This window comes from Chenopodium quinoa, unplaced genomic scaffold, assembly GCF_001683475.1.
Source record: "Chenopodium quinoa cultivar QQ74 unplaced genomic scaffold, ASM168347v1, whole genome shotgun sequence".
Taxonomy (NCBI): domain Eukaryota; kingdom Viridiplantae; phylum Streptophyta; class Magnoliopsida; order Caryophyllales; family Amaranthaceae; genus Chenopodium; species Chenopodium quinoa.
This window is the reverse complement of record NW_018743850.1, coordinates 1,223,833-1,249,352: the sequence shown is the minus strand read 5'-3', so window position 1 is coordinate 1,249,352 and position 25,520 is coordinate 1,223,833. Positions and strand designations below refer to the sequence as shown.

At 38.1% G+C, this 25,520-nt stretch overlaps 3 protein-coding genes, 1 long non-coding RNA gene and 2 pseudogenes across 6 annotated transcripts; 2 read left to right on the top strand and 4 right to left on the bottom strand.

Moving 5' to 3' along the window:
- The first annotated feature begins 4,430 nt into the window (after positions 1-4,430).
- LOC110685877 lies at positions 4,431-12,626 on the top strand. 3 transcript variants are annotated; one of them, XR_002504113.1, is made up of 5 exons: positions 4,431-4,586; positions 4,670-4,711; positions 8,667-8,886; positions 9,181-9,383; positions 12,341-12,626. It is a non-coding gene; the product is annotated as an uncharacterized LOC110685877 (long non-coding RNA). The 3 variants fall into 3 exon arrangements; XR_002504111.1 differs by lacking the exons at positions 9,181-9,383; positions 12,341-12,626 and having other exon boundaries at positions 8,667-8,951; XR_002504112.1 differs by lacking the exons at positions 9,181-9,383; positions 12,341-12,626 and having other exon boundaries at positions 4,670-4,715; positions 8,667-8,951.
- On the bottom strand, positions 4,732-8,632 carry LOC110685873 (annotated as a pseudogene).
- Positions 10,232-12,275, bottom strand: LOC110685875 (LRR receptor-like serine/threonine-protein kinase ERL1). Its single transcript, XM_021862416.1, has one exon. The coding sequence runs from the start codon at positions 11,562-11,564 to the stop codon at positions 10,275-10,277; it is 1,290 nt and encodes a 429-aa protein (XP_021718108.1). The 5' UTR covers positions 11,565-12,275; the 3' UTR covers positions 10,232-10,274.
- A 100-nt stretch (positions 12,627-12,726) lies between the features above and the next one.
- LOC110685876 (MADS-box protein CMB2-like) lies at positions 12,727-15,444 on the bottom strand. Its single transcript, XM_021862417.1, is given in 8 exon segments — positions 12,727-12,978; positions 12,980-13,102; positions 13,202-13,246; positions 13,426-13,467; positions 13,884-13,983; positions 14,118-14,179; positions 14,281-14,347; positions 14,453-15,444. Coding segments are annotated over 8 exon segments (702 nt in total). The 5' UTR covers positions 14,647-15,444; the 3' UTR covers positions 12,727-12,909.
- Positions 15,445-15,790: 346 nt separating this feature from the next.
- On the top strand, positions 15,791-19,511 carry LOC110685874 (aldehyde dehydrogenase family 3 member F1-like). The gene is given in 11 exon segments (XM_021862415.1): positions 15,791-16,004; positions 16,006-16,092; positions 17,154-17,222; positions 17,317-17,413; positions 17,514-17,720; positions 17,833-17,957; positions 18,070-18,174; positions 18,259-18,431; positions 18,559-18,649; positions 18,761-18,910; positions 19,014-19,511. Coding segments are annotated over 11 exon segments (1,461 nt in total). The 5' UTR covers positions 15,791-15,899; the 3' UTR covers positions 19,266-19,511.
- Positions 19,512-19,583: 72 nt separating this feature from the next.
- LOC110686256 lies at positions 19,584-25,461 on the bottom strand (annotated as a pseudogene).
- Positions 25,462-25,520: the final 59 nt, after the last annotated feature.

The window sequence follows — 25,520 nt, the reverse complement described above, 5'->3', positions numbered from 1 at the left end:
CCCTAATACCCTCCGGGAGTCCAATTAGGTGGGTGGAACCATCCAATTTGCCTTAAAACGATCCATTTACACGTTTTCGTACACTCCTCCTGTATTGGCTATAAGCTTTCACGGGGCTTGTACGCAGTCGAATAATGGTCATATATGGGTCGAAACAATATTATATGTCCCCGGGATGCATCCTGTAATGTTCCGTGAAATTCCTACACCAGGTCCCGACACATCCTAAATTGTTCCGATTCCGTGTTTTATAGCCTTCATATTTGGCTTCCGTATATCATTTTTTTCACCCGGCGAGATTATGCATCTAAGTACTTCCTTGGGTTCCCAAAGGCCCTTGGGAGTCATAAACAGTGTCCGGAACCATCTAATTTATCCTTAAACTTCATGTCTTAAGGGCCTTGGGAGTCGTAAATAGTGCTCGGAACCTGGTATGCCTTGTCTTTGGGTGCACATGTCTTATGCACATGCCATACGACCCCTTGCCCACTTGTATAATCCAACATCCAAACACTTAGGCTTTGTAACACCTCTTAATCCCGTACTTAGCCTTTTTAGCATACGAGATGCATCGCTAACTTCGTTTTCTAAAATATAAGTGTTTTTAGGGAATAGGGTGGGGGGGGGGGAGGGACGAATCGAAGTGACATAGGGCTGAATCTCAGTGTCCACCGCGCGAGCTTAGCCTACGACACGTGCCAAAACCCCTACTGTAGGACGGCATCGAGCGGTGGGCGCATGCGTCGCTTCTGGCCCGGATTTTGACTTAGAGGCGTTTAGTCATAATCCAGCACACGGTAGTTTTGTGCCACTGGCTTTTCAACCAGGCGATGCATGCGCCACACGACCCCTTGCCCACGCCCAAGAAAGAAACCCACGCCTTAGGAGAAACCCCACGCCGAAGCTCAAATCCCACGCCCAAGGAAGAAACCCACGCCCATCATAAAACCCCACGCCCTGGGAGAAACCCCACGCCTAAGCTCAAACCCCACGCCCAGGGAAGAACCCCACGCCCATCATGAAACCCCACGCCCTAGGAGAAACCCCACGCCTACTGTATCAACCCTACGCCCAAAACTCAAACCCCACGCCTACTGTATCAACCCCACGCCCAATGAAGAACCCCATGCCCTAGAAAGAAACCCCACGCCCAATGAAGAAACTCCACGCCCAAGTCAAACCCACGCCCAAGCTCAAGTCAAACCCCACGCCCAAGCTCAAACCCCACGCCCAACCCTCAAACCCCACGCCCAAGAAGAACCCCACGCCAAACTCAAACCCCACGCCCAAGCTCAAACTCCACGCCCAAGCTCAAACCCCACGCCCAAGATGAAACCCCACGCCCAAACTCCAACCCCACGCCTAATCTCATACCCCACGCTCTAGGAAGAAACCTCACGACGTTACTCAAACCCTAAGCCTAAAGAGAGGACCCCACGCCCAAGGAAGAACCCCACGCCTAAACTCAAACCCCACGCCCAAGGAATAACCCCACGCCCATCCTGATACCCCACGCCTAATGTATCAATCCTACGCCGATCCTGAAACCCCACGCCTAAGCTCAAAACCCACGCTTAAAGAGGGACCCCATGACCAAGGAAGAACCCCACTCTCAAGGAAGAAACCCCACACCCATCTTGAAATCCCATGCCTAAGGAAGAACCCCACGCCCAAGGAGAAACCCTAAACGAACCAACCCCACGCCCTAGGACCAACCCCACGCCAACATACCTACCACAACACCCAACCAACCGACCCCACGCCAACTAATAAGCCCCACGCCTTAGGGAGGACCCCATGCCCGAGGGACACCACGCTTATATAGGGGCGGGGCCAACGCCCAAGGAAACCCCACGCTTATAGAGGGACCCCACGCTTAAGGGAACCCCACGCTCATAGAGGAACCCTACGCAATACTTCTTTTGGGGTGCTCAAAGTTTCCGAGGATAGTAATCTTCATGCCCTAGATGAACAGAACAATATCTTTTGTCATCAAATATATCTAATGATTAGGCAAATAATTCAGTTGCTCAGCTTTTAGATATTCTGCTTTCAAATGCTATTGGGGAGACAATCTAGCAGAGTTTGGAACATCCTTCACACAGCTTTTAGATATTCTGCTTTCAAATGCTATTGGGGAGACAATCTAGCAGAGTTTGGAACATCCTTCACACTCATTGTTGCCATCAATGCACGTTGATGTGCATAGTAGCTCAGATTTTAAATATTGGAAATCTTATTCTTCTTTCAAATGCTACCGGGGAGACAATCTGGCAGAGTTTGGAACTTCAGCTTAGGTACTCTTCCTCGAAACCTTCCAGAATTTTTCACTTTAGATAGTGATCCAGCTATAAGATCAAACTCAATTTTCCTCCAATGTGTCTGCAAATTCCTAACTGATTATAAAAGGTAATAACCCGAGTTATTACCTTGTCTCTAACAAGGTGATTCCTTACTGATGGGAAAATCCTAAGTGGAATAGCCAGTTGTGACCTAATTGATAATTTTTTTTCATCCTTAACTCTTTAATATCTTCCATTGTGCGTCGTGCGTCGGATGACGAGGACGGACACAACTCGTGGTACGATGTTACTCGTTAGGCCTCTCGGGGGAGTGGGGAGGGGGGTTCGAGCGAGCCCGATGTCCCCGTAAGGGCGTTTGAGGGCTAACGTTGGACAACAGGACTTGCTGAACCCTTTAATTAAGTCATTTTGGTCGATGAATCCTTTCGGGTGTGCGGGTACTCGTTGAATGATGGAGACTCGGATTGGGCAAATGTCGAGAATAGGTGCTCGAGGATCCCTTGTGATCAACTAGCCTCAGTCCCTCAGTCCCGGGAGGGTGTCTTACATGTCTAACCCTCAGTCCCGGGAGGATGTCTTACATGTCCCGGACTTGTCGGTGCGGACCTCGCACTGCCCCCGCTCGCCAAAGTCTTCACCCCCATTATGGGTGTCTCACATGTCTAATCCTCGCACTGCAGTCAAGTAGTAAAATGTAAATGCCACAATATATAATGTGCATAATACATTAGCTTATATATATTTTGGGAATTTGAGACATCATAGCTATAGCATTAATAAACACTAAATGGGCCTGATTCATTTTGAAGCACTATAATGGCAAGCTACTTGGGCCTAATAAACTTCTTTATAAATAGAAAACTATTAATTGTTAATGACATATACAAACACACATTTAAAAACAATTTTACGTAAGCGCTCATTCTAAACTTACTTGGCGCCATTGGTTATGAAACTTTATCATTACATTATTAAACACTCCAATTAACATACCGTATTTTATTTCTAAAAAATGAAAAAGTTATGTGTTCAACACTTCAACGTGAGAAGCCCATTACTTAGTGAGAGACAAAGTTAAAGAGGCAAAGTTGTAAGAAACAACTTGTTCCAATTTCCATAAAATAATTTGATCCAATTTCCCAGAAAATAATTTGATCCATTTTCCGCATAAAACATAAAAGATATGCGCATAAAACATAAAAAGATATGCGCATAAAACATTTTTTAAAAAAAGAAAAAAAGAAAAAAAAAAAAGAATCCGCCATAAAATCCATACATCATCATCATAAATCATCATCATCATACATCACCATCATCATACATCATTATCATCATCATCAGCAACAACATCCTCAGCAAGCATCATCATCTAAAAATAACCATGATCATGAGTAGTTATGATAACCATGATGCCTAAGAATTTAGGCTTACAAGAACGTTAATCAAGATTAATTGATTCTCAATTTCAAACAAATTAGAACTTTATAAACTAATTATTGTGGGTTGTGAATGAAATGTAACAAATGGATCTGCAAATGGAGTATCAAAGCCCTGTAAAATCACATGAGACCTCAATCCCCTAAAGTGCCATGGAGAAGACTGGTGGAACAATAAGGCACCTGGCAATTACAGTTGGGTGCTCAAAAGAATCATGAAATGTAGAGAGTTGTGTCCATACTTTGTTGGAATTTCTTTATGGTGTATTACTAGTACAATATAGCTACGGGATGGGTATAAGGTGGGGGTGGGGGCGGGTCAGGCGGGGCAGGTATAGCTTAGAATCCACCCTCGCCCCATCATCCATAGCGGGTATGATTTTTATCCCTATCCCCGCCCTGCCACCCGCCAAACCTAGACCCATCCCCGCCCCACTGACATCCCTAGTCCTAGTCTGATCTTGGTTGCAACCAATTGTGGTGGCACAATTAGTCCATAATAATTTTAATTTTTTTTGGTGTTTGAACTGCTTGAGTCCGATATTGGACCATTGCTTTGCTATTTTGCTATAGACTTGTTACATTACTAGTTAGTTTTAATTGCACTACCAGTTCCACCTACAAGTCTACAACTAGACATGTCAATAAGGTCGGTGAGGTCACCAGTCGTTTCGGGTTGGATACTTTCTGATTTTTTAAGCTTACTTTGCCATTTTTTAAGCATCTAAAAAATTGTCATTCTCCGGAAGTAGCAATGTTTTCAAAGCATAGAGGTTCTGTCACTTGTCTGAGTTTTGAAGGTCTTTGCTTCTCCGTTTTATCGCTTGGAAACTTCCAACAAATTTAGGTATTGGATGAAATTTAATTCGATTGCACTCTTAATTTTATTTAAGTTACACTCTTTGGGTGGTGTTTATTTTCCATTTTCAGATTCAACATTGAAGATAGATGCGATGCATTTCTTCTTTTCCAGTAAGTATGTGCATCCCTAATTTTACTTTTAATGTTCGTTTTCCCTTTGCTGTAAAATCTAAATATTGTACTCCGTAATTTGTTATTTGCAAAATTTGAATTCTAAGGATTTCAAACCCTTGCTAAGTCAAGCGTACTGATATGATGATTATTACAATAGAATTAGGATACCCAATTCTGATAGAGGTGTTATTGATAAAAACTAGAGCTGGGTATGGTGTCGAAGAGAGGCATTGTCACTAAGGTATAACCTTTTAAGCTCATGGAGCTGATCAGCTGACTTAGAGTTGTGGGTACCGAACCTTTTAGCTGATTTATTTCGAGGAAATTTAAATTGATAATTTGCCTAATTCAGGCAGAAGAAGACCACTTAGCTTCTTGTTTTTGCTAAGATCGAGGGAGTTGAAGATAGGTAAGGTTGATAAGGAAAGGAATGAATCATTGAATCTACTCTCCTTCCAGTAATAAATAGGATCTGGACTTGTCCTAAATGAAGCCAATCCTAAGTGTAGCACAAGCTGAGAGAATACAGTAATCACTAAAACAATAGTCGATTGCAATTCAGTCGAGCAGATTAAGTCAATTTGGATTGAATATATGGTAAGGTTAATTATAAGAGTTGAATAATGGTCTATAACATGTGAGATCAAGACAGTCCTATCATCGAATTTGATAGGACATAAGGTTAACATTTGGATATAAGGTATTCAAGTATTAGCCATGGATCAATATAATCTGTATTATTAACAGCTTTTTGTAGACAGATTATGAATTCATATATGGCAAGACGTTTTGACCTGCAAATAAACATTACTAATAGCTCCTATGTCCTAATTTCATTAGCCTTACAGTTCTTTGCTCTTAAATGGATAATCACTTTGTATTGTGGTTGGAAATTTTGAAAAATAAAAAGATACATTTGAAAATTACATCTACATAAACTTGATTATAACAATTTTTTTTTAAATAAAAAAAAAAAAAAACACTAAATGAAATGTAAATACTTGATTGACAAAAGGACCACAATCAAGTATCAATGCTTACAAGACTGAAGCGGAGCTCCACAAAGCCCTGCATTATCTGAAAATGCAGAGGCAGGAATGTTAGTCTTGTGCGGAGGAATCGCCCCGCTTAGTTTATTTTTCGACACATCAAATACTTGCAGGCTCCTCAGATTCAACAAATTGCTTGGAATACTTCCACTTAAGCTATTCCTTGACAACATAATCGTTGTCAATTCCTTGGCATTCTCAAGTTCTTCGGGTATTCTTCCTGATAGATGTTATCCACCATTTTTAGAACTTGGAGTCGAGTTAATATCCCTATCGACTTTGGTATGGATCCTCCTAATGGGTTATTCGATAAGATTAAGGAAGTGATAGAGTTCATGGTGGGCTTATTACCTATGTTTATATCGAGTGGGCCTGTGAACATGTTACCAGACACATCGATATTGGTGTAAGACCCTTGTGTGAGAATTATTTGTAATGGCCCAGAGAACTTGTTTGAGTGAAGATCAAGGTTCTGGAGGCTCGAGAGCTTCTTAAATTCTACTGGAATGACAGAGTAGAATCCATTGTTGGATATATTAAAGAACCATAAACCACTCATATTCCCTATCCATGAAGGCAACTTCCCTGTGAGCTCGTTACTAGATAAATCTAGATAAGTAATCTGTGTGGAGGATAGCCACTGGGGAAGCTGCCCTTTGAGCCCTGTCCCAGCTAAATTTAGCTGAAAGAGGTTTAACTTGGAGATCCAACTGGGTATTGTCACCAGCCTTAGTGGATTGAAAGACAAGGTGAGTGTCTGTAACAGCTGTAGTTGAGCAAGTTGTGGCGGCAGGGGGCCAACAAGCTGATTTCCAGACAAATCCAGTAATGTGAGGTTCTTGAGATTGCCAAAAGTAGATGGGATTTGGCCTACAAAGTGATTGTTTGCAAAGGACATGTCGGTTAGCATACTAAGATGTCCTAAACTTGATGGCAATTTTCCTGTGATCATATTGTTATCTAAGTACATCCTCTGGATTTGGGGAAGATTCCCGATGGAATTTGGTAAAACACCACTCAACTTATTATTCCAAAGCCTGAGAAATTGCAAAGAAGTAAGTCGGCCTATGGATGAAGGAATGGGTCCTGTAAGTTTGTTATCATTTAGATATAAAAGGTTTAGCCGAGAAAGTTCACCAATAGAATCTGGTATACTCCCTCTGATATCATTCGAGGACATATCTATGTATGCAAGGGTTTTTAGCTTGCCAATTTCCATTGGAATCTTACCAGAGATATTGTTGGTATTAAGGTCAAGCTTAGTAAGTTTAAGCAAATTCTCAATCGATGCTGGCATTGGTCCGGATAACTGATTTCCGGATAAGCCCAATTCCAATAAGGATGGCATTGATTGAAACATAGAGTTGGGTATGGAGCCAAAGAGTTTATTGTCACTTAGGTATAGCTTTTGTAGGCTATGAAGGTTTGCAAGTGAAGTGGGTATGGAACCATTTAGCTTATTTGTGTCTAGAAAAAGAAGGGTCAGATGTGACAACTTGCCTAGTTCAGGTGGGATGGGACCAATTAGCTCCTTATTGTTGCTAAGATCAAGGAGTTGGAGCAAGGTAAGGTTGCCAAGAAATGGAGAGAGCGTACCTGTCATAGAGGTATCCAAGATGAAGTCGTCCCCAGATTGGAGACCAGACACTGAGACATTAACTACCCTTCCCGTGGCATGATCACAGTCCACACCTGCCCAAGAAGTGCAGCAGTCTGTTTTGGAGACCCAAGTTTTGAGTAGCCCTGATGGGTCATTGGTGATGTGATGCTTGAAATCGAGCAATGCTTCTTTGTCTATGTTATCGCAGGATTCTACAAATGTTGAGTAGAATGTACTAGTGAAGATAAGAATGGAAATGAGGGGGAAAGAAATTGTAAATATTTGCATGATTGCTAAAAATGTGGTTGATTTTGGCAAGGAGCAATGAATGGATAATGGTGAAAGAAGACCATGCATGGGTTCCTTTTTATAATGCAAACTGGGGTTGAAAAGTACGACTTTGTTTGCATACAAGGTGTTGTTATCAATGATGGTGGTGGTTTCCGTTGAAATAGCTGGTCAATAAAAGATATAAAATTAAGTTTTAAACTATGATTTTTATTTTACTCGTATTAGCAGTGTAGGATTCTAGTAGTAACTGGTAGTACTATACTGAAGTATCCTTATTTTAATTTTCTGCAGACAGTGGTAGTATATTATACAAGTATATGGGTTTTAAGGGATTAACTTATAGAGTAGCTAGTTGAGTAATTCAGTAATTGTACTTTGTATTTAGTTTGATGGACAAGCTAATAAATGGAATAACGGCTAATGTCCTTGCTTTCTGTGTAAAACTTAAGCTTGAATATAGGGATTGATGAATCTTGTAGTAATACTGTAATTACTTGTACACGCAATCTAAACATAATGCTACCTAGTTGTTTAATTGTTGGTATTTTGTTGTATAGATAGGCATGAAAGTATTTGATGTGGAGAGATACTACCTTCGTTTTTTTTTTTTAGTTGACATCGTTTGACTTTTATACTATTCACACATTACACTTTGACTCGATTTTGTGACTTATAGATACAATAAAATATAGTCATGTAGGATCTTGTTTGAATCTTCTTAATGTATATTTTATTAATATCTATTTTTTTATAATTTACAATGTTGATAATTAGAGATATTAAGCATTAAAAACATGCATTGGCTAGCGTGATAATAGAAATGTGTCAACAAAAAAAAGCGGAGGTAGTACAATTTAAGGGTCTGTTCTCATACGTTTGTTTTCAGTTCAGCTCAGTTTAGCCTATGAGAACAGACCCTAAGTCATATGTGGTGCCGTATTACCTCAAAAGTCTTAACCCAAATAAGGTAGTTGACATCTAATTTTAGTGATGTATGTTTTACAAAAAACAGGTAGTAATGTGATATTGGGTCAAAGAAAGAAGGCTCCTTAGACCTCCATTGGCACGTCAGCATGTCATTATAAAACAGTGAGTTGGGGCATGACGCATGAGCACGTTAAATATGAATGAATCAGCCGGGCCATATTGCTTGGAACTTGGAAGTTGAGATAGGATCATAGGAGCAAGTTTTAATCATGGGAATGAAGCAAGTGGTAAATTCGGTGTTCCATGTAATTGACTTTGACTTACAGTTACAGCTCATTTTTTTGACATATGCTCCATTATTAAGCTATTATCCAAATATCTTGTTACGTTGTAGTATTATTATGTCTATGTTATGACATCATTATCTGCGTAGTTATATCCTTTAAACTAACGGCTTGATTGATTAGATTTATATTGAGGTTGGGTTTGGGCTGTAGTTCCTTAACATGACTGGCCGACTAAGGGCTGTTTTGTTCAACTTAATTTTAGTTAGTTCAATTTCCAATTTCCTTCTTTCATTTCAGCTTTATTCATTTCAGCCCCAATCAGTTGAGAGTACGCTACGTTGAGCTACGAGTTTCTCACACCGCAACAGGTATTCATATCACGTGCCCAACTCTAACTAACATGTGGGATGAGTTACCACTATTATTGGGATTTGGGAAAGTTGTCCACCTTTTTTTCTGGATTGTCAGAATCTTAAAAGACCTGCACCCCCTATCCTGCATCGCTGAAGGAGAAGGTATGATATTATGATAAGATAAATCAAATTAACTCTTTTCTTCACTTCATTTATACACTACTATGTCTATGTAATCATATGGGACTTTTAATTTCCATAAACTTATTAACATAACTTAGTTGATCATCAAAACCTGAAATCATCTACTCGTAAGTTATTTGATTTCCATATCACGTGCCCTTGTGATTTGATGTCAATTAAATAAATGATCACATACTTGGTTAGTTGGGGAAGAATAATGAATGCTCCGTACTATATTAACATGATAATAGGGGTTTCTTTATGTAAATTGGGCATGGATTAAGCTAACATGGCTCAAATTGGGCCTGATTAGATTTTAGAAATGAGCCCACATGCCATTATATGTGTTCATTTTTAATTTTAATTTAAGCCTAACAATTTGTTCACTCTCCATTTTTCAATATATACAGTACTTCATTACCACTCCACTTTACCAGTATTTTTTCAAGGGGGATGTTGACAGAATGTGGGCTGCGCCGTGCGTGCATGTACCATTGGCCATCCTGTACGGCATTGCCTAACTTAACCTACTACTCATTCTTTTTTTTTTTTTTTTTAAACAATTGTAACCCTTATAATCATAATCCTCCGCAAGAATGAAGTGATTGTTGTTATGAAGTTTGTGGGAAAAAAAATGCTAAAATTTTGTCCATACATTCTCTACAACTCCTCAAAATATAAAACCCTTTATACTTGGTACTAACACTACACTCTTATCTTTTTGTCTGAAAAATGTGTCGAATTAAACTATAGAGTTGTCTATTTTGACCTTGATTAATTGAAAAGAAAAAGACATCAGAAAAGAAAAGAGTCTACACTAGAACAAATATAGCAAAATAATCCATAAATCATAATTAATATAGATGATTTTCAAGGAATAACAGGGCCAATGTTGTTTCTACAGTCCAGCAAAGACTTTTGATTGGCACCTTGACAAAAGAAAAGGGTGTTCGGACACACCAACAAACAATTATTGACCAAACTAATAAGGCTGGAACCTGGGTGGAGCTTCATGAGCGGGTCGGGTATAGGGCCATATATGAAATTCCCACCCAATAATAGCCTCTGAAATGGGGCGATTCCAGGCTGTGGCCAAACCGCTTTGAATGCATATTGGGTTGGTATCATTCCCATGAAGGTGTTGTTCTCCAGCGATAGAGCTGAGAGCTTTGGCATGAGGCCCATGAAACCCGGCAACAGCCCAGTCAAGTGGTTGTTACTGAGGTCAATCGCTATGAGTCCTGACTGAGTTCCGAGTCCAGTGGGCACCTCAACTGACGTGAGGTTGTTGTAGGAGAGAGACAGCTGCTGGAGACTCGGGTGAGTGAAGAAACTCGGTGGGACAGAGCCACTCAGTTGATTGTAACTAAGGTCTAGAACTTGTAAAAATGGCAGCTTTCCTATTTTTAAAGGTAAAGGTCCTCCAAGGTTGTTGTTCCTCATTGATATCTCCAGCAGAGAAGGCGGGAGATTGGGTGGAAGTTGACCTGAGAATGAATTATGGCTGCAATCAAGGGAGTTGAGGGAAGTGAGCGGACTCAGGTCAGGGAGCTCGCCGGTGAGTTGATTGCCCTGAATATCCAACCTCTTCAAATTGAGCAACTCGGAAAAGCTGGGGGGGATGGGACCAGTGAGAGCATTGGCGTCGAGAAGGAGGTCTTGGAGGTGGGTGAGTCGGGACAGGGAGTCGGGAATAGGACCGGAGAGTGAGTTGGTAGAGAGGATGAGTCGGGTGAGGCGAGTGAGGTTAGAGAGAGAAGCAGGGATAGGGCCAGAGAAGTTGTTGCCGGAGAGGTCAAGGGATCGCAAAAGCGGGAGGTTCCAAGAAATGGAGGAGATGGTGCCGGAGTAAGTGGCCTGGTCAAGAGCGATTTCAGTGACCCGACTGACTTGTGAAGGGAAGGGGAGGGTGTCGCAGGTGAAGCCGCAGGTGAACTTATCGGAGAAGAGGGTGTCGCAGGGGTCATGGGAGAAGTCCCAGGAGCTGATGCATGAACCAGGACTCACTGAGTCTGGGTCTATTCCGAGTTTGAGTTGCTTCAAAACAAGGATGTCTCTCCAGTAAGTTGTGGAAGCTGCATTGTAGAACAAGCTTGAAAGGGCCAACAAACCTAATAACACACTACTGCTGCTTAATTCTACCGGAACAGGATTCCCCATTATCAACAAGAACAAGTTGAGAAATGAGTAAACAGATAAAGGGGATTCCTGGGTTAATAATACTAGACAAAAGTGGGGGATTGGGGATTGGATTCACGGGTGCTGTCAGAGATAAATAAATACTCCCTAGATAAAGACTAAAGACTAAAGAGGGAGCGTATGTATTTATGTAATGTAACTACGTAAGAGAGAAACCATTTTTGAATGAATGCCAATGCCTGCTCTACACTCTAGTGCTCATTCCTCAATCCATTTGCAACTTCTCTTCACTTTTTTTTTACTCACTTCATTTCTCCCTTAATTTTCTAAGTATTTTACTGGTACCATTTTTGGGTTGGGTCTTGTTTAAGCTACCACTACCTTTATAATTTTGTTATGTACTTTTGTTTAATATACTGAAATAAAAAATGAGTAAATGTATCATCCAGGGGCATCATATTTCAGATCTGTAACAAATTAACGACAATATTAAGCGGGCATAATGACTCCGGACTGGTGGATTGGTGGTTATCTTCTGTTATAGTATACTCAAAGTGTTTAATGTATACAGTACTGGACTACAAATGTTATTACAAAAATAATTAATGAAAACCTACCAATAAGAAGCAAATTGCTTGGAATAATTTTGAAGACAATCATTTAATGCATACGAGTATTTCTGAGTAGCATACATGATACATTCAAGTCCCTGAAATTTGGTACCCCTAACACTACTAATACTCATGTACTCGTTTGTTTTATAGGATTTTTGGATTTATAATTAAATTCATTTGCAGGGCAAACATTTGGAACTATGGAGGATTCTCATCTCCAATTACCATCACTTGGCACATTTGGATCGCTAGGTAACAACTCTAGACTTATATTACTTTCGTATAATTTGGTTTTTATATATATAATAGTACTATAGTTTGAATATCAAGAAAACAGACATACCTTCAACTTGAAATTTGTAATTGTAATTGTTACCAAGGTATGTACCTGCTGCAAACTCTTAAGCAATGCTTTGAGCTTTCTCGGGGCAACCACTAAACTCTTGTTTGAAATATAATTAGTGCCTCCTAATTTAACCTATTACCCTTTTCTTGTCAGTAGCCGATGACTAAATGCGGCTATTTGACCCAGATTTTGTCTTATTAACACTGCCTTTGGAATCATCTCATATTAAATTCTTAATTGAATATTAACATAATTAAAAGGACTATTATGCCATGATTCAAAATCTCTCAAACTACTACTTCGTACAATATTACAGCTACATACATAATTGAGCTTAATTGTTATCATTGAAAAATTAACATTGATCGAATTGTTGAACCATGCATGCACACTGAGGATCTTGATCCTAAGCAAGACGCAAGTCATGGACATTGCTGTAGCCTAACCTTCCTCCCTGCTGAAGATTATGAATGTCGAGGATGGCGACTCATAGCAAATAAGTTGGCTGCTGCTCCATTGTCTGAATACACAGCAGCAGCTTCATAGTTACCCTGATCATCATCTGCTATACCAAATCCCGGGGCCCTAAATCTCGTTTCCTTTCATTTCAATCATCAAACCCAAATAGAACCATTAGTTATAACTGATATATTCATCATGCATTATTAGAATTTTTTTTTTATCGAAGATATGCTTACAAGATCCATGACAAGGTTTCCATGAATTTCCTCAAGGCTCTTAACCTGAATAAAATAATGTAAGGATGTAAATGAGTATTAGATAATTTAGATGACTACTGTAGGTACTATATATAATGAACTAAATAGCAAATAATTTCCAAAATGGAAAATAAATAGCTAATATTATTCTACAGCTAAAGCAGTAGATAATGCAGGGGTACATAAATAAATATACAGCTAACCTTCTTCTTGCTAGTCCCAGTTTGATTTTTGATGACATGATACTGCATTATTTATAAATTTAATTAGTTTACATAAAATTATGAAGCAAGCAACAAATTCACTTTTATAAAAGTTTTGTATCAAAGTTGGAGACCTGAATTTATTTATGGTACAGATCACAAGTGACTATAAAGTGTCAAATAATTGTTTTATAATTAAGACAAGAGATCACAATCAGGCAGGTTAAAGCAGATCAACTATAAGTCGATTTCAAATTAATCAAGTGTAATAAATAACTGAGATGTAAACATAATATCGATCTTTTGAAATTCCACTAGATATCTACTTAATCAAAGGTGTCTTATGTATGTACTCCATATGTATTTGGTGTACCACTAGGTGTCTAAGACTACTCTCCTAAGCTAAGTTATATAATAAATAAAACTTTGATATTTGATTAACTGAAAAAGAAAATTACCTTTCGATTACGAATAAGATCCAAAGCTTGATCCATCTGTTGATGAAGACAGCGCAAGTCTCCTATAGTGAGGTCCTCTAGATCTCCTCCCATCCTTCGGCTATAAATAAAATATGTATTAGGAAATTTTTGAATTGAATGATATATCATATATATCAATATCATATAATAGAACCAGCTAGTTAGGGTGAATGATATTGCATACTATTGCATGTGATAAGCGCTATACCATACCTAATCTCTGTTCGCAGCGTATTATTGACCTCAGCTAGCTTTCTCTCTCGCTCTTTCATTTGCTGCGTCGATCATATTTAGACCCCGTTAACTACTATGGCTCTAGCTATATATACAGTGATGAATGCATTACAGTAATTAATTTGGTCGAAAAATAAAGAACCTCGTAGTGTTTACGCCAGAGATCAACACCTTCAACCTTCTGATACTCGTCATACATCTTCTTAAGACTTAATTAAATCAGTGGGAAAAAGCATAAAAGAGGTAGCTTAATTAGTAAATAAGTAGAAATTAAATAATTAACAAAATAAAAAAGAAAGTATGTAGAGGAATACTCGACGCCGGGGGTGATGTAATGGTAAAGTCTGTTGGTGGAGGAGGAGGAGATGATGAATAAGGAAACTTTGGCGTCGCATAAAACACTAAGTTCTTGAGCTTTCTTGATTATACCATTCCTTCTCTTTGAAAATGTTACCTGTCTGTTGGTTGTGTTTTCTATCCTTTTTATTTCTAGTTTTCCTCTTCCCATTTTCTTTAATTTTGCTATTTTATGGACGAATTGAACAAATCTCTTATGTTATGCTCTTTATTGCTTCACCTCCTGCCTTATACGGAGTAATAAAAGAAAGAAACAAGAGATGAATAAAGGTGGAATTGTACTAGTGTAGTAAAATAATGTGTCATTTGCATTAATAATTAAAGCATCGTCCTGTTAAAATAAAGCATAGATAGGAGTAGTTGATGGAACATGCCTGTAAAAGAAAGGAGGTACTCGTTTTGCCAAAAATAAAACAACATACAACAAAAAAAGTAGTAATGAATAGTGCTACTCATCTATATACGTGTAATCAGTACTATGGGAAAATTAAACAAGGAAAAAGTAATAAATGGGTTATTTCCTAAAAAAAACATAACCCTCTCATGCTTAAGCTTAATTATGCTCGTGCTTTTAAGTTAAATTATAATCCTCATGGTTTTGATGTTACATTCATCCACACCACCTTTATTTCTTTTTGGCTGCTTGCTTTTCAGATCCAACATCCAACCATATTGATTTGCTTTTTTTTTTTTTTTTCCTAAAAACACTATAACAAGTCAATTACAACTTTACTCTCCATCAATTTGGCTACAATAAATCAAAACTTAAAAATACCCGAATTATAATATGGCCTGACAATCTAAAATGAGCATAATTATATCAATACAATGCAGGAAAAGAGCCCATTAACAACAGAATTCTCATCATAAACCCGTTATAAAAGATCATTTATGATTAAAAAAATTTTGTCGTGAGCCCATCCTAGAAAGGAGTTGTCGTAGATTACCTTACAAGAGAAAACTAGAGTAATCCATTCTACAAAACCTTACTCCTTATAATCTAATATTATGATGTGGAAAAATAAAAATTACAAAGAATCATTTAATAATAAAAATCTACGGTAGGGTAGTCAAGGGTGCATGCGGCATGCCAAACAGTAAATATGGATCTACTGGCTACATACTGCTACTCGGTACTGGTAGTAATGTAGTGTAGTTTATACAGCTTAAATTATCAAGGATAATTTAATTGACGTTAAGTTTAGCCGCCCCCACTTATTAAATGTGCTCATTTATTTGGTTAGTTGGAAATTCACGGTGTTTCAGCGGCAACTCTCGTACGTTTATCTTTGCCAGTAAAGCAACCTTTCTTTCTTTCACATGAGAATAAGTTAGTGTATGTACTATATAATATGATATCATCGTAAGATCGAGGCTATAAACACTAACCAACAATTAAAGAAAATGGATCAAAGATCAACTAAGAGCTTAGATGAGCTAAGGGAGACCTTCAAAAGTGGAAAGACAAAGACTTTTGAATGGAGGAAAGCACAGCTTCAATCTCTCTTAAAAAATGGTTACAGACCAAGAAAACAAGTGTTTTCAAGCACTTTATGATGATGTTGGCAAGAGCAAAATTGAAGCTTTCAAGGATGAGGTATTCTTATCCTTAAATCTTTCATGCTTTTTTAAAATTATTTTTCAATCATATTTTACCATTCTTATGTCTCTTTTATATACGTATTATTTAATTAATATATATAATCAAGTTTCACTAAAGTCTAGATGTCTAGTAAAAATCTAATTTTAGCATGTTACTGTAAAGTTTTGGTAAAATTTTGTTTTAACCAATAATTGAACTAGCTCATATTAATTAATGTATATTTGTCTTTTTTGTTGAAGGGAGGGGAAAGGTAAAGGGAATTTGCTATGATAGATTATTAAATTACATAGATGATGGATCAGTAGTGGATTTCCACATATTGTCGTTGCTAAATTGGAGATGTATTTAATGCAACCCTGTGTATGGACAAAGTGGTATCTTTATATATGGGGTGTTTTGGCAATATTTTGCATAATCATAGCTTTTTATTATCATTTTTAACCAAAATTGTGCATAAATATATTGGTAATATATTAATATAACACATTTTAGGGACGAAGAAGGCGGTATGAGGTATGTTACAACTGGATCCATATAGTCCTCCAAATGATTTAGCTTAGTTTAATTATCTGTCTCTTTTGATTACCATTTATATGATGTCATGACTTGTATAGTGTAAAGCAGCACTAATGCTATGAAGAAAATTTAGTTCCTTTGTGTTTGTTTGCAATGGTTGTAGTGTAATGTGTTGTAAAAAAAAGGCCTTGTTGCATGTGAGGTGGGATGTAGTGCACGCATGATGCATGTGCCTTTGACGCACCCACAACACACCAACACGTGAAACACACATATTAGCTACCCAACACAAATGCCCAACTACTGTACCATTCATTATAGGCATACACATTGATATCATATTACATGCATAATTTCATCAGTATAGCCCTGTACATGTATATTTTGTATAAAATTTAAAATTCTAATCGAGTATATTAGTACAATTGACAAATTATGACAATGTCACACGCTCCGTACTTTATTAGAATAATCATAACTCATTACTCTTGATCTGTTTGACAAACATTTGATATTCTAATTCTAATCAACATTGATAGGTTGGACCTTCAAAGAAAGCTGTCGTCCATGCTTTGAGTTGCCTGAAGAACTGGATGGCTCCCAAAAAGGTGGATTCTTTTCTTAATTTGTTATACGACATGTACGAAAGTATGAAGTATATAATACAGTACGTAAAATTGTTAAATGCAATTTATTGTGCAGGCTGGGATTAGATTGCTATTTTTCCCTGCCAAGGGAGAAGTAGTACCAGAACCATATGGCCTTGTTCTCATTATGACATCTTGGAACTACCCTTTAGGTTCGGCATTACTTTTTTGGTTTTTTAATACTCCGTACTAGTACTAGTATAACAATTAACTGACTAGATTCTATAATGATGTTTCAATTTTGATGATTAGACTTGGCATTGGAACCATTGATTGGAGCTATAGCTGCAGGAAATGCGGTTGTCATAAAGCCCTCAGAGATGGCACCGGCGACCTCTTTGTTTCTTGCTAACACCATTCCTCAGTACTTGGATAACACTGCAATTAAGGTCATTGAAGGAGGACCTGATGTTAGCCAGCAGCTCTTGCAACAGAAATGGGACAAGATTTTCTACACTGGTGTGTTCCCAATAATTAGCTACCATTATTATTTGTCTAACTAATTTTAATGAAGAAATAACTCTAGCTACTGTAATTCGGTTAAACAATGTATGCCACTTAATCTGATTAGGAAGTCCAAGGGTTGGTCGAATAGTGATGACTGAAGCTGCTAAGCATTTAACGCCTGTGACTTTAGAGCTTGGGGGTAAATGCCCCATCATCTTTGATTACTCTTCAATCTCCTCTAATCTCAAGGTATGTCACGGCTTCAACTATAATTGCAGTCATAAAAGAATGTGAAATTCGTGTTAAGCTTTATCCTCCTGTGTCTAATTTAATCTTGTTGAACTCAACATATTTGTGTAAGGTGGCTATTCGGAGGCTTACATCTGCTAAGTGGGGCGCTTGCTGTGGACAAGCTTGCATTGCTATAGATTATGTGCTTGTGGAGGAGAAGTTTGCATCCTCATTGGTATTACATACATTCCATCCATGTACTTTGTACAGACAAATCTTCACCACCTTCCTTGTCATTTAATCAGTATAATTGTTTTAGGTTGACTTGCTCAAAACGTTAGTGAGAAGACTTTATGGGGAGAACATAGAGACCTTGGGAAATATCAGTAGGAGTGTGAATAAGCATCATTTTGACAGAGTGTGTAATTATCTTAAGGATCCAGCAGTGGCAGCTTCAATTGTGCATGGAGGCTCATACGACGAAAAAAATTTGTAAATTTCTTCTCTTACAAAAATCCATCAATAGAAAAGCTTCCCAAAGTAAAGTTCCATCTGATTTTATTATAAAAATGGGAGATTCTTAATTCTTTTGATGAGATGAGGAGTTCTTCACTTGCAGGCTTATTGAGCCAACTATCTTACTAAATCCTCCACTTGATTCTGTGGTCATGAACGAGGAGATATTCGGCCCAATTTTGCCAATTATAACTGTAAGAACATATATATACTCCTTTTGTTCCCTCTCAGTATGAAGTTAGTGTTTTGTTTCTCTACTTTGGTATCCTGTACAAAGTTTTCTGATAAAAGATTTTATGAGACAGTTGAAGAACATTCAAGAAAGTATTGAATTCATCAATATGAGACCAAAGCCACTTGCTCTTTATGCATTTACACACAACAATAAGTTCAAAAAGCGGATAGTCTCAGAAACTTCCTCTGGAAGTTTGCTTTTTAATGATGTTTTAATTCAGGTAATGCTCATGATCTTAAGTCCATGTTAAAATAATGATACCATTTTTTATTTTTGCTTATTTCTAATTAGATACGGTGGTTGTTTGATTGATGTTCTTGTAGTATATTTGTGATGAGCTGCCATTTGGAGGAGTAGGACAGAGCGGGATGGGAAAATATCATGGAAAGTACTCTTTTGATGCGTTTAGCCATGAGAAATCCGTGCTGTACCGAGGCTACTTTCCTGATTTGTCTGCAAGGTATCCTCCATGGAACGCGTTTAAGTTGGAGTTTTGTAGGGTGGGTTACAAAGTCGACTACTTTAATCTTTTGCTTCTCTTGCTTGGCTTCAGAGGATATCCCAAAGAAGACTAATACAAGTTGAAATCATCCCACAATTAAAACATTGAATTGATGAAAGATTAAATTAGTTCATTGCTTATAAAGATGAATTTGTTTTGTTTGTTGTATGTCCTTTGCGTTTGTTAACTTAGTTGGTAACTTAGTATGTTCGTGCTCTGGAATAAATATCTCTGGAAATAAGTTTACATTTGCTTAAATAAGTACTCTGTAGGTGTTTATTGGAACCACTAGCTCTAGTTTATGATTTCTTAAAAAATATTTTAAGCTTGAAGAGCCTTGAAATACAACATTCTATTACCTGTCTATGAACATAAAAGATGATTTAACATCTTAAAAGGTATGTTGTTGCGAGGCATTCTCGATTTTCTGGAAGGAGCTGCCCCTGCAGCTGGACCAATATTCAGCTACAAGGTTGGAAAACGATGAGCTGCTTTGCATGAGTTTAGAGGGTTCATCATACTCCACCATCTCACCTGCACAAATTAGATCAGCCATATTTCTTCACATCAGCCTATATCAGTAATTAGAACTCTGAAGTTCAAAATATTCTGAAAGCTCTAAAGAGGCTAAATATCAATGGTTGGTGTCCAGTATTCAGGTATAATGCTATTCGTGGTAAACAAAGAATGAGGATCATGAAGCATACCATTAGAAAGAACCATAACCATATCACTGTCTATTACAGTTGGAACCCTGTGAGAGTGTGAGCTACTGTTATTACTGTGCATTCAGAAAATTCTTCTCTAATAATTTTCTGAAGGATAGCATCAGTTGCAGAGTCTATGGAAGCTGTGGCTTCATCTAACACAAGAATTTTGTTTCTCCTCAAGAGGACTCTTCCAAGACAATTGGCGCTGCCCCATGCTCCAATTTTCACCTTCATCACCGACTATGAAGATATATGGTTTTATCAAACACGCAATATTCAATCTGATGTAGAAGGAAAGGAGGGAGAAAAAGAAATAACAATTCTTAGACTGAGGATACTTGATTGAACTTACCTGATGAGTCCAGCTGATTCAGAAGGCTGGTAAATGTAATCTTAAGTTGACACTTCTCTAGTGCCTGCCAAAATGATGAATAGGTTGACAAGAGTCCTAAATTTATCTATTCAATAGGATTAAATTACAAATGTTGAAGTATGTCTTAAGATATAAAACTTACCTCCCATATTTCAGCATCAGAGTATAAACCTAGAGGGTCCATGTTAGATCGAATGCTACCTCGAAAGAGGGTTGGCTCTTGGGGAATGACACTAAGTTTAGTCCGTAAATCCTTGAGTCCAATAGCGCAAATGTTTATGCCACCAATACAAATTCTTCCGTTATGAGGCTCTACTAATCGGAACAATGCACTTATGAGTGTTGTTTTCCCACTGCCAGTTCTCCCCACAATCCCTACTCGTGTACCCTCTTTGAATGTACAGGTGATTCCCTTGAGAACTAGTGGAGCACTTTGCTGGTATTTTATCTGAGATTGTGCAACAGAAGAAGTTAATAAGAACTTTGACATCTCTAAAAAGGTTAGAGTTGCATAAGATAAGACTTGAGGATTCTAAGAATTCCCATTGTCTACATTTTTTTTCATACCTTGAGATCTTGTAACTCGATCCTACCCTTTGAGGGCCAAGATAATGGAGCTCTATTATCTTCAATGTTAGTTTGAGGTTCAGGTTCTATGTGCATAAACTGTTTAATTCTTTCAACTGAAATGATGTAGTTAGATGTGTTACAGTACCATTGCATCATGAAGACGTAGGTGGCCTTCAATGTTAGAGCATAGGAAAGAGAAAGCCCTACAAGTCCTGCAGAACAAGAAGAAAAACAGAAAAACAAATATTAAGCTCTGCTGCAGTTATTGTAGGTATGAATTGGTAAAATGCAATCTTAACGAGATGATTAGGTGAATAAACATTATACTACCTGGCAGTATAGAACCCTTAGGAAGTATAACAAAGAGAAAAGCAGCAGTAAAGAGTGTCATATTCTGAAGAGCCTCAATTCTTATAATCAACCACTCCATGGTCGTGTTTGAGTAGAAAAATAGCTTAGCATCAGTATCGACAAGCTTCAGGTACTTGCTGATAAACTGATCTACCTCTTTAAATGCCCTGATAGTTATCACCCCTTGAGATGCCTCAGCTGCATAATTCATGATTGGTGCCTTTGTGGTTCCATTTATACGTATTATCTCCCTTGCAGAAGCAAGATACTTATTCTGAAGTATTTCAAGGAAAGGTCAATAAAAAATGATAAGTTAAGGAAGATAATAATTAGGCACAGATGGTTCAGGAAAAAGTACCTGAATTAAATTTGATGCTACCAAGGTAAGAATTCCCACAATGAGTACCTGCCAAGTCACCATGGCCATGACCAAAATAATTCCTGCGACCTCAATTGCAACAGACAACACGTAGGAAATTCCAAAAGGTATTTCAAAATCCAAAATGCTAAAATCTGATGATGCCTGCAGATCGAGGTAGGAAAAATCATTCATACTAGAAAGATAACATTAACTTAATCAGAAGATAAATAGATTAGATATCATCTTACTCTAGTCAAAATTCGTCCAACTGGAGTTGAATCAAAGAAAAGCATTGGAGCTCTGAATATTGAATTCATGAAACTCTTGAAAAAAGCTCTGGAAGCTTTAAGGCCTAACTTAACTGTGAACAAAGACCTGAGGTGTACAAATATTATACTAAGGAAGGAAAGTCCTGCATAAACCCCTATTAAAGTGCTCATGCTTAGTTCAGGAATCTGAATCGCAAAAGCTAACCAATATCTTGAAGCAGCTTGGAAAGCTACAAAACCAATCTGTGAGATTACACTTAAAAACAGGACAGTTAGACCCTTTGAGGCCGATATGTAATCCAAGTATGGCTTGTATCCTACATCTCCGGCTCCTTTTTCCTCCTCTTCTGTTAGTTGCAGTGGTGTACTTTTCTCAGGAATGTCACTATTGTCGTCACAAGTGTCAGAAAACACTACTGGTCTGTCAAATGTAGCCTGGTGAAGTTCTCTTTCTGGTGCAATACTTGAATGACCTAACTGTGTAACTGCGTTCTTATGTGCATTGACAAGCTGCTCAAATGTTGTTCCAATCATCAAAAGATCCTCATAGCTTCCATATTGTGTAATTTGACCGCTTTTCATAACCTGCACAGGCCCCCACAACAAGCTAAGTTGCCTTTCTTTGCTCTTGAACGAAGAACTACCAATATTTATTGTAAAACAGAAGTATTTCTATTCATTTTATACCAAAACTTTATCAACTTGTGACAGAAACTCCACTTGATGGGTGACTAGAATTACGGTCTTGTTCCTTAAAGCACCCATGACACAGGTCTGTAAAACCATCAGCAGTTAGTCTTTGCAATAACCACATCAAAATATCAATTTTTACTTTTTATTTTTTTGAAATTAGTGAAATAGTAGAACATGAGTCAGTTTGCTCACTTTAAATAGGGCAGCTGCAGTATGTGCGTCAACTGCACTGAAAGGGTCATCAAGGAGGTAAAAATCAGCATTACTATAAACAGCTCGAGCCAACTGAAGCCGCTGCTTCTGACCTCCGCTCAAATTTATACCTCTTTGACCAATTTCTGTCAGATCACCGTGGCTAAAGTTCATGACGTCTTTACCAAGAGCACAAGCATTGATGGCCTTCTCATATATTCTGCTGTCCATTGGCTTACTGTAGCATATATTATCGCGAATTGTTCCACTTTGTATCCAAGCACTTTGAGAAACATATGCTATGGATCCAAACACATCAACCAAAATACAGGAAGTGTCAGACGAAAAGCATTTTTTAGAGGATAAATTATACTTACAAACAAGAACAAAAGAATGCCTTACCCTGCCTGATATTTTGGGCATTTCACCAAGTAAAGCATAAAGAAGTGAAGATTTCCCAGCTCCAACAGGCCCACAAATTGCAACTTTCTCACCTGCCCTCACCTCTAAAGATAAATCTCTCAAGGTTAATGTTGGAGATTCTGGATCCCAGCTAAAATTTCCATCTTGTAATACTACATTGCTCTCTGGATTTACTATTGTACTACTTCCAATAGCATAAGTAATATATACTTCATCATCTAGCAGAAATGTATTGATCCTATCAAATGACACCACTGCTTGGATTATTGAAGAGAAAACTGCAGGCAACTGTACAACTGGCTCCCCCATAACTCCTAAAGTTGCAATGATGGTGAACATAGTGACAGCATCTAAGGGAGCACTCCTGAAAATAGAGCAACCCCAAAAGGCCATTGAAGAGATTATTGTGGGGGATAGCCAAAATAAGGCAGTGCCGTTGGCAACATTATGCTGTGCGTCCCTCAACCATTTAAACTCATTGTCTCGGAGTGAATAGATCAGCTTCAGGAAATGTTCTTCTCATGATTGCAACTTAATGATCTTCATGCTAGAGAGGATCTCTGAAGTGGCTCTCAATCTCTTGTCCTGGGCTGTCATGGACTCAGCCTTGCACTCTTGGAGTCGTTTGGCAAACGGAATATTGAAGATCCCGCAGATAACAAGAGGAACCAAGGCTGGTAAAGCTCCAAGGCCCACGATTCCAATAAGGATTCCTAGTGATAGAAGGAGCTGTAGTAGACAACTCCAGGCTGAATGGAAATACCAGGAGATTTCACCCATACGATAAGCATCCACCATTATGTAGTTAACTATCTCACCAGTTGAGTGCATCTTTCTTGCTACGGCAGAAAGTTTTAGCTGCTTGTGGAAAATAGCCACCATCAAAGCAGATCTTATTTTCATTCCTGACCTTTTTGCATGAAAACTCCATTGCCTTTGGGACAAAGATTCAACCACCTTAACAACTACCAGACAAACTAACCAAAAAAAACCTCGATATAGATTATGTTCCGTACTGTCATTTGAATATCTAATGAAGGCATACAGTAGCAAGGGAGAGACTACTACAGTTATTGTTCTAGCTAAAGCGAATGTCCCATCAAACAACATGTCTTTCAAGTAAACTTTGGCCAAGGTTCTAATAACCAGGTTTTGCTTGCTCTTTGAGCTTTTGTCCTTGGTCAAGTTGTCCCATACATCACTAAATTTCTTGTAAGCTAAACTGGCTTCATCTTCAGGATATAGACAGGGGATGTCCTCAAGAATTAAGGGTTTTGAATAGCCCAAATCAAGTAATGGATTAAGCCAACTGAAGGTTAAACTACTCAAGAAACTGAGCTTAACTCGGTGAGCTTGACATTTCCGAGTTTCTTCAGATAATAATGACTCGGATAAAGAATCAGTAGTTACAGTCAACTCAACAGAATCATGGCTTAGCATCATCATTTTGACAACACAAACAAACAGCAAAGCAGTTATCGGCCATTGCACAACATCTAAGATGTGAATTTCTTTTCTTATGTGTAACTCTACATTTATGACTGAGGCTAGTACAAAGTAAGATGTCCACCATGTACATACAAAAATCTTGACCCATCCTGCCCTTTGAACATTTAAAGACACTGCTATGGAGAACCAAACTACTCCCCTAAGAACATAAATTTGCCAAATTAGTTTCTCTAGTTGCTCAGAACTCGACAAAAGGTCCCATGATCCTACACTGAGATATGCAATACTTAAAAGAGCGCTGCATATTGAAACGACAAGAAAAAGACAGTTCCTATTGTAAGTCCTTTGCATGCGCTCTCTGCTACAGATTGCAAGCCCGACAACCAAATAAAAGAAGACCAGGAAAATAAGGTTCACGGCATCTATTACAGTTCTGTGAAATGAGGAAGAACTCAAAGCAAAATATTTTCCTCTGACCTCATGGAAAAGCCCTGCATATGGTTTAAAGGTGGAGTAATTAGAGTATTTGGCTCCTCAAATAGATAATTGCTATGCAAATGGAAACTTTACAGGCATTATAATTAGTACTTATACTTGGAAAGTGGCACTTCATACATCTAAGCAAAATAAGTAGAGCGAGCATTAATTAAGTAAACATTCGTTCTGTGGAACGGATGAAGTGTGATCAGTACAACAAATTGTTTCTTAATTCAAATAGCATAGCATATACATTATTGCTAGTCACCTAATATGAAGAAGCAGGATATAGCGTTAATATGTAAGTTGATCACACAAGCAAAGTTGGTAGCAGGAAAGAAGTATAAGAATTGCATATATAAAAAAATGAAGTTACCTAGTAAGCTGCTCAAGGAAGACATGGTTTTGAATTGCGGCAAGATTATGAGCACAGAGAATGAAATAAGCTAAGAGACCTACT